The 13,251-nt window shown below is 41.7% G+C and overlaps 1 protein-coding gene across 5 annotated transcripts in view; it reads left to right on the top strand.

The window, feature by feature from the left end:
* The window catches only part of PPFIA2 (PTPRF interacting protein alpha 2), a 677,602-nt gene that overhangs the window by 388,085 nt on the left and 276,266 nt on the right, over positions 1 to 13,251 (top strand). For all 5 annotated transcript variants that reach the window (XM_044979837.1, XM_044979845.1, XM_044979876.1 and 2 more), the window contains one exon: positions 10,416 to 10,517. In XM_044979837.1, coding sequence (XP_044835772.1) covers positions 10,416 to 10,517 — 102 coding nt within the window. The remainder of the gene's footprint in view (positions 1 to 10,415; positions 10,518 to 13,251) is intronic.

The raw sequence follows: 13,251 nt of genomic DNA, 5'->3' as shown, positions 1-13,251 counted from the left end.
CTAGGCTGGTAGCATCCTGGGTGTACTACAAGCTTGAAGGGAAGTGCTACAGGTGCTCCCAGCACTAGAATCTATAAACTAAAAGGTAAAATACACCAGGTGCATTTTCTTTAGTGGTTATGCTAAGCAAACAAAGCAGTTCCTAGCCCAGCCACTAGAGGCAATCTACAAGAGAGATTTAGAGGTAGTAAATTCTTGGTGTAACCTCTTCACACTCTCCTCCTGCCTGCAGATCACTGCCCTGTGACCTTCTCCTGCAGTTATCCCAGCTCTCAAGCTGCCTTCCTACTTCACAGCCAGCTCCCAGGAAAATACCTCCAGCCTTCTGTTCCTTCTTGCATGCATCTTTTGGCTTTCTGCTGAGCTTGGTCCCCTCTGATCTCAGGTTGCACTTCTGTCTCCTGTACTGGAGGAATTATAGATCTACTCTAGTAGCTGTCTGTTGAACTGGGAGTTAACACAGTGCCCAGTAATGAGCAAGCAGCTTCAGTTTTGATTTTAGTTTTTATTTTGTAAAACATGTAGGTATTCTGGTCTGTCTTGGGTCCGCTACTATTCAGTGTTTATATTAATGACGTAAACGATGGAGTGCAGAGTATGCTTATAAAATTTGCAAATACCTTTCAAGTGAGGATGAGTTGCTAGCACTTTGGAGGACAGAATTAGAATTCAAAATGATCTTGATTGGAGAAATAGTCTGAAATCAATACGATGACATTTAATAAAGACGTGCAAAGTGCAACACTTTAGAAAGCAAAAAATCAAATGTACAAATACAATGTGGAGTATAATGGCTAGGCAGTAGGGCTGCAGAAAAGGATGTGGGATTGTAGTGGATCACAAATTGAATATGAGTCAACAGTGTGATGCTGTTGCCAAAAAAAGGCAAATGTCATTCTAAAATGTTGTACCAGGAGTGTCACATGTAGGATGTGGGGGGTAATTGGTCCATCTGTCTCACCTACTTAGTACTCCAGCTGAGGCCTCACCAGTGCCGTGTCCAGTTTTGTGCACTACACTTTAAATAAGATGTGGACAAATTGAAGAAAGTCCACAGAAGAGCAACAAAAGTGATGAGCTTTAGAAAACATGACCTCTGAGGAAAGGTTGAAAGAACTGGGTGTATTCTGTCTAGAGAAGACAAAGCTGAGAGAAGACATGATTACAGTCTTCAGATATGTTGCGGGCTGTTATAAAAATGATCATGTTCAGTGAGGAAAGGACAAGAAGTAATTGACTTAGTTTGCAGCCAGGGAGATTTAGGTTGGCTCTTAGGAAAAACTTCCTAACTACAAAGACAGTTAAGCACTGGAACAAGTTATCTAGGAAGGCTGTAGAACAGAGGTCGGCAACCTCTGGCATGTGGCTTGCCAGGGTAAGCACCCTGACGGGCTGGGCCAGTTTGTTTATCTGCCGCATCAGCAGGTTCAGTGGACCACGGCTCCCACTGTCCGTGGTTTGCCGTCCCAGGCCAATGGGGGTGGCGGGAAGCGGCACGGGCCGAGGGATGTGCTGGCTGCGGCTTCCCGCCTCCCGCTTTGGCCTGGGATGGCAAACCATGGCCAGTGGGCCCTGCGATTGGCCGAACTTGCCGACACGACAGATAAACAACCTGGCCCGGCTCGCCAGGGTGCTTACCCTGGCGAGCTGCGTGCCAGAGGTTGCCGACCCTTGCTGTAGAATGTTCATCACTGGAGGTTTTTAAGAACAGGTTAGAGAAACACCTGCTAGGGATGGTCTAGGTATACATAATCCTGACTTGGCGGGGTAGGGGGCATGTGAACTTGATGACTGCTTGATGTCCCTTTCAGCCCTATATTTCTATACTTTTTTAAGATTCTGAATGGTTCTCAACTGCATCTGAATTTAGAACTTTTTAAAAGATCTGCCAGCTCTTCAAAGTTATGCACACGTAAATGAAAATCTGACATTTTGATTTGACTATTTTTCAGTCATATTGTGTCTATTATATCTCAAGTGAGCTATTGGGAGCGGGGAAATAGTCAACAGAGTAAATAGACTAATCTAACCTCCTGCAGTATGTTTATTCAGACTTCAAAATAATTGCAGTTTCCTATGTTTCATGTCATTAGCAATTTTTCTTTATTAGTCTTTTCATATTATAATATAAAAATAGTGAAAACAGCTGAGTAATTTCCATATAGTTTAAATCTTCTTTAGTTCCTTAATTGGCTTCATAGCCCAACAACTTCTGTATCAACTTTAAGAGTGCAGTTGTGCTTGTCAAATTGTATTAGTTATGCAGCAGATTCTACCTTCAGGGGTCCTAAACTATGACTGACCATGCAACATTTCTGCTACAAACAGTAATTTTAGATGACAGTATTCTTTTGGTTCCTGTACATCTATGAGGCAAATGCAAGAGCAGAGGTCATTGCTATCACATGCTATTACATAACTGGATAAAACAAAACATATATTTCTTTGCTTTCAACTTGTGCTTTCATACTCTGGAGATATTTACATGTACATAACTCAGATGTCCCAGACTTAAATGATACACTTTAAAAGAATTCCAGCATTTACGCATGTTTTTCTGAAGCATGAATTCACAAGCAGCTTGTTGTGAAGTTTTAGCTCTATTAAGTTACCACGCAAAAACCAAATATGACAAAAATAATTTGATTGTAAAGACCAAGGTTAAATCCACTGTTACAGTGAGACATTCTCTGTAGAAGTCTTACTATGCGAATTCCAAGAAGAAAATCTTTGTCACCTTTCAACTAAGAGAAGTCAAAGCTCTTGACAACTGAGTGCTATCTAGTATTTCAGATAAAAAGGAAACTTGACCACTGAATGTCCTTTAGCTCTTAATGCAAGAAGAGGTAACTGCCTTTTGTAAATACCAGCATCACAAAGGTATCGCCAGCATGAAGGAAATTCAGAGAACAACAAAACTAAAGTAATTAAGGGGCTTGCGAGTATTGACTCATGGAAAAGATCTAGAAAGATGTGTACAGGTATCTTGGCCAAATGAGGACTACTCAGTGCTATGAATATAGTCTACAGCTTTTTGATGGCTGTAAATGATGACATGTAGGCAGGGGTTAAAGTAGTATTAAACACTTATTGGTACGGGGACCCGATTCCAGGCTCCTGAAAGGGGTAGGGGTGGGGGTCAGCCTCCCCCAGCCAGCCCATCCGCACTGCCTGGCCCGCGCTGCCTGGCGCTCCGGCAGTGATTTAAAAGGGCCCAGAGCTCCAGCCGCTGCCACAGTAGCAGCAACAGCCAAGGGCAACCAACCCTGGGGCAACTGCCCCTTTTGACCCCCACCCCATCAGCGTATGGGTCGGTACCAACTTCTTACCGGTATGCCATATGGGCCTACATTTACCCCTGTGTGGAAGATAATTATGGTGATCCCTAGATATAGACATTAAATCTAAAGAACAAAAAGTCTATTATCAGACTGTATCTCTGCCTTACTGTAGCTAATCACTATGAATCATCCTAAATCATCAGGTGACGTGTAATCCTTGACATCAGCTGACACCCTTCCCAGCATCTAAGCATATGCCATCAGCCTAAAGCATTTAAGTTCCAAACAAAAAAAGAGTTTACATCTAGTCATTAATAAAACTGAGTTTTCTGTACCATAGTACAGTCCCCAAGTCAGCAATAACTACAGGATTTTAGATGGTAGTCACTTGACTTATTTGTTTATTAAAGACTATGAATTGGAGGATGGAAAATGAAATATGCTAAAATATTACCTTAACTTCTTTTTCATTATTTTTTGAAAGCATAACATTTATAGCTAAAATAGAGAAATCTGTCAAAACATTAGGATATAGTTAGAAATCTCTCATGCACTGTGATTTGAGTACACAAAATATACAGCAAGGCTATCAGTAGGGTTTGAGATTGAAGGACTGCAACTTTTATCTTCCAGAAGGGTGTATAGAGAGAGCATATATATGTTTTGAGTATCTCATTTAAACTGACTTTTATTTCTTTATATTAACATTAAATATAATATTGTCCCTTGGTATATGGTTTAAATGACATCCTTTAAATATATGCAGTGTTGTTGTAGCTGTGTTGGACCCAGGATACTAGAGAGACAAGGTGGGTGAGATAATATATTTTATTAGATCAGCTTCTATTGGTGAGAGAGAGAAACTTTTGAGCTTACATAGAGCTCTTCTTCAGGTCTGGGAAACATACTGCTAAATACAAGGTGGAACAGATTGTTTAGCATAAGTAGTTCACACATATTTCAAGGGACCATTCCGGCGGGGGGGGAGGATGGGGGAGGATTAGTGGGTTACAGATTGCTGTAATAAGTCATACATGCAGTATGTCTTTTCAGTCCATACTTTTTAGAATTTAAGCTTCCAGGCTTTTGTTCTGAAAGTGTTGAGGGTTTCCTTTGAGGATGAGGACTGATAGGTGAGATAAAATAATTTCTTTGTGAAAAGTGTTCACTCACAGGTGATGTGATGTTTTTGTCTTTTATCATTTTTGTGTGTATAACAGAGTTCTAGTCAGATTACCATTGTCTGATAATATATCAAACCTATAATAAACTGCATAGACAAAAGTAGGCACTGTGGTTAAAATTTTAAAAAGCGCCATAGTCACTTAAGTGCTTAAATTCCACTTTCAAAAGTGACTTAGGAGCATAAGTCTCATAGTCCATCTATTGATACAATATATAGCATATTATATATAAATATTATAAAAATATGCCAAAAGAGGTTAAACTTCTGAAATCAGAATAGAAAAAAGACAATGTTCATGAAACATAGTCTATAAAAAACATGTTAGAATAGTGTTTGAAATTAACTTCTTTGCGTTTCACCTTGTCTGAATTACAAAGCTAAAGAATTCACGGGATGCCTTACAATATGGTTTCTGAAAGCTCTTTTTTCACCACAGAAATATTGGAAGGCCATAGAAATTACAGTGGGTGGAGTGTTTTGTTATTTTATTTTATTTCTGTTGTAAATCCCACTCATTCCTTTGTTTCCTCTGCTTCAAAAAATAGCCTTTCCTGATTGCATACTGTGCTGATATAGCTACACAGCAGCAATAGTAGCAGCATAACTAGGGCCATTTATCACTGCGTGAACTAATTAATTTAAAGAACAAAAGAGACTACAAGATGATAATTCAATTAAACACAGAAAGTGTTAAAATAATACTACCTCTGAGGCATATGCCTACTAAATCCAAGAACCCTTTTTATCTCTCTTGTACTGCACATAGCGTATTAACTGCCTTGAGAAGAATCCTATACATCTACATATTCAATTTGGTTACTGGGAATTACAGTATTGCAATAAAATGAATGCACCAGTTAATGTGTACAGTATGTACATATCTGGCATTGGTAAAATAATTTTCTTAGTAGTATTTGATACTTTTTGTGAATGCTTTTAATTGAAGACCATGAAGGCCAGCAAAATGAAACTGATTTTACCTGCATTATTATTTGTCATTGATAGTGTAATAGTGGTGAGGGGCTGCAACTGGGTTGGGGTCCCATTGTGCTAAGTTTTTCAAATATACAGTAAATGTCAGTCCCTGTCCAGGGAGTTTACAGTCTAAGGGCTTGTCTACAATGGCAGTTTACAGCACTGCAACTTTCTCGTTCAGCGGTGTGACATCTCCAGCACTGGTAGCTACACCCCTCGTGGAGGTGGATTTTTTACAGCGCTGTCTGCCATGACCACACAAGCCATGTTAAAGCGCTGCCGTGGCTAGCCCTAAAAGACAAGTTGTAACACACAGATGAAACAAACAAGTGAAGGTGGGATGAGGGAGAACGGGTAAGGAAAATAACAGGAAGTTGAGCATAGCATAGCTGTGTGCACAATTCAAAGCCAATTAGAGGCTGTAATCACAATAATCACTTTTCTAGAGCAAAACTAGGATTTCTTTGTTTTTTTCATGTCTAGATTTTTTTCAACCAACGTTGTTAGGTTTCTTTTTGAAGTTTTAACATGGTTTTTGTGCCCCAGCAAAGAGCTTGAGAACTTGCATATGAAATGAAATGAAAGGAACAGAGAATTATTTCACAGAACATCATTAAAACAATTACTTTGATCAAATACTATTTTCTAAACTGAAATTTGTTGAGAATGTCAAAGCTTTTCCTTTCCTTAACCACAGAAGCATAAATCCATGTTAAGGGTTAAAAACTTCAAACAAAGTTAAAGGCTACCTTTATTTTAAATATTATCTAAAGCTTGGCTAAGAAGCATTTGAAATATGGTCCAAGAGTGCTTTCTGATTCCTGGTAACTAAAATATGCCATAAGTTACTTAAACATGTAATTAAAACATAATGATCCACCCTTTGAGCGCTAGCTTGACTGATGGCATCTGCTGTATTAAGCCTCAAAGTCATTGTGTTTTGCATTAAAGACACTCTCAGCAGTGCAGTGGGAGGCATCTGAGACCCTTCTGAGCCTGTTCACGGCCAATTTTTCACTTTAATTTTATTTGGTTTCAACTTAAAGTTGGAGGCAAATAAGCTAGACCAGATGGATGTGTTTTCTCCCAATCTTCTGCTTTTTCTCTCAATCTTTTGAGTAATTAAGTATGACTTCAGTTCAGCTGTGGCACCTTCTGGGACATTTCAGGAAATGATGACTGTTGTTAAAATTTTGCTTCAAAAAGCATGTTTTAAATTATTTTGTAATTTAAAAAATAAAATGTTCATTTTGATAATAGCAGTGCTGCTCCCCAGATAGTTTTTGTGAGAGAATCACATGTTTCAGATGATAGAGGCATTTGACCCTTAGCCTTGTGCTTTACTGTGTACAAGAGAGATGCAGTCTCTTTTCCGTCAGCTTTCACTATACCAGATAAACACAACTACTTGATGCTGTGTGTAATGCCTTATGTAAAATAAATCATGTGGGTGAAATCCTGGCCTCACTGAAGTCAAAATGGCAAAAATGCCATTGACTTCAGTAGGGCCAGGAGTTTACTCATGGTTTCAAGAATTTAGAATAACAGACTAATGGTCAAGCCCAGAGAGTTCAATGGGACTTTTGTCAGAATGCCAACTTGATAATCTTGTTTTAGACTGTTACTCTAGAAAATGGTATTATATGAAAAGAAAGGCTTCTGTCATGAGGTACCCACATCCTGTCCCTCTTTGGGGGGAGATGAGGGATCAGAGTTGTGATACCACTGCGGTTGCAGTCTACCAGATGGTTCTTAGACTGACAGCCGTATGGCCCGTTGATCAGAGTCGTCATGGCTGCCCTTGGGGTTCAGGGCTGTATTGCCTAATGGCTAGAGTCGATATGGCTGCCTTTTGGCATTCAGGGCTGTACGGCCCAATGTCCAGATACAGGGCCAACACTAAAGGGGAGAGTGGCAGCAAGGGTAGGGGAACCTGGGAACACCCAACTTCACGGGTCCCAGCCCAGAGCCCTGTCAGTGGCGAGTGCGTTTGCCACCAGTCAGTGGGACTCCTACAGCAACATGCTGACCTTACATGGGTGGGAGATACAACTCACTCTGCCTTCTTGTCCTCTTCCTACTGTGTCTTCTGAACCTGTAGTCCATATATCGTTGAGGTTTCTGGGTTCCCTGATGCGGGTAGTTCCCTGGAACTCTGACTCCCAGGGCCATCTTTAGGCATACACAACATATGCGGCTGCTTAGGGCACCCAAACATTTGGGGCACCACCGGGACAGCAGGTAAGAGCGGGTCGGTTTCCGCACGCCCAGCACACACTGTAGTCTCCTTAGGCAGGGGCCGTATTCACAGAGCCAAATGTGCCGGCGCAGCGCATTCTGTGTGAGGGAGCGGGTATGGGCTATCTGCGGGGAACTGAGAGTCTCTGCTGCTGTGAGGCAAGCCGGGCAGCTCGGTGTCCTTTGCTGCCTCCTCCCCCACCCCCCTGGTCTGCGATCCCAGGCTGCCCCAGCGTCTGCTGTGTACGAAGCTTGGTGTGTGTCCGCAATTGTGGGGGGGGGTTCTTCTGGGGGTCCGTGGGCAGGGGTGGTGACTGTGCCCCAAGTCGGACATAGGGGCACCAGTTTAATAATACTGCGTAGGGCCCCATAAATCCTAAGGACAACCCTGCTGACTTCCGCCAATGAACTGTAGGTAGCAGTTCAATGAACTGTAGGTAGCAGGTAGCTCTGGTCTGGTCCCTGGGATCTCTGGTTCCCGCAGTCAGGGGCCGTAGCGGCTCCTGGCATGGAGCATCTAGCAAGTGTGCTTCCTCCTCAGTGGCCAGCCCAGATGGAGCTGAGCTGCTCTCCTTTATACTAGCACAGCAGTTGGAGCATGCCCAGAACAGTCTGAGGGGCAGGACTTCCTCCATCCATAGTGTGGGATTAACTCTTTCTCGCCTAGTGCGGGGTATGCACACCCTGTCACAGCTTCACATATGATATAGTGTAAATCCAGTTTTACCTTCAGTCTTGATTTCAGTGGGAGTCCTTTATGACTAAAGACTGCAAGACCGGCCCCAAAATAATATTCTGCTGACATGCTGATTATTTAATTTGAACTGAAAATGTCAAATAGAAACATTAAAGCTTTTAGTATTACACAGCATACATAACGTGACAATATGACACTAATACATACATGCCTTTCTCCCAAGGTGTAAGCTACAGGTGCCATAACTAGAGGTTGCATACTTCCATTTCATAGAGAGGGGCCTGTCAACAAGATGCTTTTGGTAGGGGTCTAGTCATTGAAATTCACTCCCTTTATTGGTCCAAGCCTGTTTATCTTCAGAGGAGCGATGTTGGGGGTGTTATAAGCTTGTATATGAGGGAGAGTGAACTTGAGTTTAGTGTGGGGGTGCTTGCGTGGTGGTGGTGGCCTGTGGTATACAGGAGGTCAGACTAGGTGCTCTAGGGATCCCTTCTAGCCATAAACTCCAGGACTCATCACTTTTTATGTTTTATTTCATAGGTGCTGGAACTAGGAGTGCTGCAGCACCCCCTGACTTGAAGTGGTTTCCATTATATGCAGGGTTTACAGTTTGGTTCAATGGCTCTCAGGAAACCCACTATATAAATTGTTCCAGCACCCCTGTTTTAGTTAGTAATTTCGGGTTTGAAGGTAAAAAGATGCTGCCAGCTTCACTGATTGCCAACTGTAATTTTAAACATGTCTCAGTGTTCTGAATAGGTGTGTTTCATTAGCCATGTCCAGGGTTTCTGATGAAAAAGTGTCTTTGTGGTATTTTTATTGTTTTTTTAAAATCAGTTAAAACCTAAACAAATAAAGAATAGGCTATTACCAACCGCGCAGGAAAGTTATGCGCCTTAGGTCCTGATTCTGGAAAGCACTTAAGCGTACATTAAAGTTCATTTCTTTTCATGTCTGCTTTTAATCACCTGCTTAACTTAAAACACCTGCTAAAGACCTATTAATTCAATAGGACTTTAACAGGTGCTTAAAGTTAAGTACATGCTTAAATGCTGTCCTGAATAGGATACTTTCTTGAATTGGTACCTTAAAATGCTAATATGGTAGAGCTTTCTGAGATCATTGGATGGACAGTGCTATAAAAACAGCTTGTTGTTGTTGTTGTTGTTGATTATGGTATTGCAATTAATTTGCTTCCCATTCTCTAATCAAAATAATTTGACATGTTCAGAAATAATTTGCTAGACTATAGGCCAGATCCTCAGCTATTTTAACTGGCCAAGCTCTGAAGCTGACTTTGACTCTATAACTTTCGAGAATCCTTTGATACACATAGTTATGAATTACGTACCAATAACCATAAATAAATATTATTATAGATAATACTTATCTATGCTGTTTTAACTTTATAGTGCTGCCTTTCTGGACTTTTAAAAATTACCGTATATACTCGTTCATAAGCTGAATATTTTTGGTAAAAAAGTGACACATCAAAGAGCGGGGTTCGGCTTATAAACGGGTCTACACCAAAATTTGATTATTTTAAACTCTATGGAATCATTGAATTGAATATCTAATACATTGTCATTTTGTTTACCTGGAGCATCTGCATGCATGGAGCCCCTCAGCTCCCTGTGGCCATGGTTTGCCATTCCCAGCCAATGGGAGCTGCGGGAAGTGGCGCGCCACTTCCTGCATCTCGCATTGCTGGGAATGGCAAACCATGGCCACAGGGAGCCGAGGGGCTCTGTGCCTGTGAATACTCCAGGTAAACAAAACGTCCAGGCCCGCTAGCTGGGGCAGGATCCAAAGTTTGCCAACCCTTGAAATATAGGGTTGGCTTATGAAAGGGTCATAAAGTTATTGCTGTTTTTACCTAACCATCTTGGGGGGGTCAGCCTATAAATGAACGGGCTAATGAACGAGTATATACAGTATTTAAATATTAAATCCTAAATGCTACAATGCAGATTAATTTTGGGAATACACTCCAAAATGTACATTTAAAATAATCTCTATATTTATTTCCTTTTTATAGGAATTTGCTGCACTGACAAAAGAGTTAAATGTGTGTAGGGAGCAACTGCTTGAAAAAGAAGAGGAGATTTCAGAACTCAAGGCTGAAAGAAACAACACAAGAGTAAGTATATAGTAGACTTTTTATGAGTGTATGCTTTTAGCACTAACTTTGTATGAAGCAGAAGGAATACAACTGTGTGCCTACACCTGTTGATTTGCATTAATAATAATCATAATCCTGACATAAGAATAGCAGGTTTGTCAGAACTTGTTTAGATTGTGTAAAAAATAAGTTTACTTCAATTCTTCTACAGGAAAGTATGATATATTGTATGTGAGGGAAACAAACCATTATAATTTTGCACCTAGGTGGGGGGTGGGGCTGGAGCAGTCCAGTTCCGGAGGTGGTGCAGGGGGTGGGAGGAATGGGGGCTGGAAGAGCCCCAGCCAGCAGCTTCCCAGGGGGTCAGGCGAGGCTGGAGCCCCATGCCCCAAACCCGAGAGGGGCTAGAGCCCTGAACCCCATGCTGGGCTGAAGCCCTGAAGGGGTTAAAGTCCCATTCCAGGCTGAAGCGTGGAGCCCCGCACCCCGAGAGGCGCTGAAGCCCCATGCCATGCACCCTGATGGGGGCTGAAGCTCCATGCCCCATGCCGGACTGAAGTTCTAAGCCCTGCGCCCCGAGAGGGCCTGAAGCCCCATGCCCTGAGGGGTGCTGAAGCCCGGAGCAGGGCTGAATCCCAGAGCCCCCAGCCCTGACCCTATATTTGAAAATATAGAAAACCCCAAAAATATTTAAATAAATGGTATTTTAATATTGTTTAACAGTGCGATTAAAACAGCAATTAATTGTGATTATTTTTTTAATCGCTTGACAGCCCTAGTAGAAATATCTTTCAGTTCAGAACATGGTTGGCAATTCTTTCAACATGTGAGGCGAAATAGAACAGTACTGAACCACCTGTACCTATATTGACTGGCTCTGCACTGATGACAGCAAGACAAATATGTTTTTGTCAGTAAAATCATTTCATGTAACTTTGAAAAAGTAGAAGGAGTAGAAATTTCTATAGTAACTTTTGTAGTTGCTACTGAGCACAGGTGCTGACTTTCTAATGTGCTCAACCCCTCCCAGCTCTGCCCCCATTCCTCTCCATCCCTGTCCTGCTCGCGCTCTGCCCCCGCCCCTCCTCTTCCCACCCCATTCTGCCTCCTCCCACGAGTGCACCCCGCCCTCACTCCTTCCTCTCCCCTCAGTGCCTACTGCATCCCGTGGAACAGCTGGCCCATGGCAGGTGGGAGGCACTGGGAGGGAAGGGGAAGCACTGATCAGCGGGGCCGTCGGTGGGCTGGAGGTACTGCAGGGGGAGGTGGAGAGCTGCAAACACCATTTTTTTCCCATGGGTGTTCTAGCCCCGGAGCACCCAAGGAATAGGCGCCTATCCTACTATCTAATTTCAGTTTTGAAAGAATAACCATCCTTACAGTATATGGAAAGATATAGGATCTCTTCTAGAGCTGAAACACAGAACAATGTGGTACATTAATTGTGATAATCTCAGATATCAGGGAATATCAAAGGAGGCCAAAACTAAAAATGAACTTATGTTCTGTTAAAATGAGGAGATGTTCTTTTCTGACCTAAGCCAGTTGATAATTCTTAGTTAAAGTATCCTTTCTTTTCCCAACAAAGTTGCAGTTTGTAATCAGAATGAATGTAAATGCGGTTGGGGGTGGTGATACAGTAAAGTATCTGCCTAAATTAACAGTTCAGCAAGCGATCTGATACAGAAGCTCTGTAAACTTTTTCATATTGTTTCTGAAAACTCCTGAAGAATATACTGTAGTAAACTTGATTAAAAAAAAATATTTACTTAATGTCAAGTATCAGAGGGGTAGCCATGTTAGTCTGGATCTGTAAAAGCAGCAAAGAATCCTGTGGCACCTTATAAACTAACAGACGTTTTGCAGCATTCGTCAGATGCCAAAGTGGGTATTCACCCACGAAAGCTCATGCTGCAAAACGTCTGTTAGTCTATAAGGTGCCACAGGATTCTTTGCTGCATTTACTTTATGGTAATAGGTAAGCTTCTTGTTTAAATTAGAAATTAAAAGTGAAAATTCTGTTTGTCTCCTATATTCTGTAAATATAACTGTTTGGAAGAGAAAAGCAGGACTCAGAAATCTGAAGTCATAGATTTAAGAGAGAAAACATATGTCATGTAAGTTCAGTGCTTGTGGAAGGTGCTTGCTGACAGCCCTGGAGAATGATGGTCCCTGTACACAGGACACTTGCAGAACAAGAAGTGACAGTGTAAGCTTTCTCAAACTGACCTGCTGATCTGGAGGACCAGCCAGAGCAAGAAGATAGCTCAGTCTCTTTGCCTGTTTAATCTTTTGAGGCTATCAACAAAGGTACCAATTACTGTGAAATGTGGTGGCTTTTTTGTGATTTAGATAGTTGTCAAGTTGACTGGGAAGCACATGACACAGCACATCAAGCACATGTCACAGAAGCCTCTAAAAATCCATGGTAACACACTTCTGTCACTAGTGATCTAGCGGGATATTAGCTAGCAATCTAGAGGTGAAAGGCTATATATTCCTTTACAAATCCTCCCACCTATCTACTTCCCCAAAACTCATAGATATTTAAGAGAAAACAATTTGAAATATCTCTGAAATATCATTTTAGAAAATTAAAAATGCGTGCCGTTAAAAACATAAGGTACAAATTCTCTGCTGGTGTAAACTGGTGCTGCCAGTTGATTCGGTGAACATTTGTCCTTCAACAGTGCTCACTTGCTTGGGATATTTTGTCCCCTTGGTGAAATCAGCAATTTTATGGGCTACATCC

This window comes from Mauremys mutica, chromosome 1 (assembly GCF_020497125.1).
Source record: "Mauremys mutica isolate MM-2020 ecotype Southern chromosome 1, ASM2049712v1, whole genome shotgun sequence".
NCBI lineage: Eukaryota > Metazoa > Chordata > Testudines > Geoemydidae > Mauremys > Mauremys mutica.
Note: the sequence above shows the minus strand (reverse complement) of the source record. Positions and strands in the feature narration are given on the sequence as shown.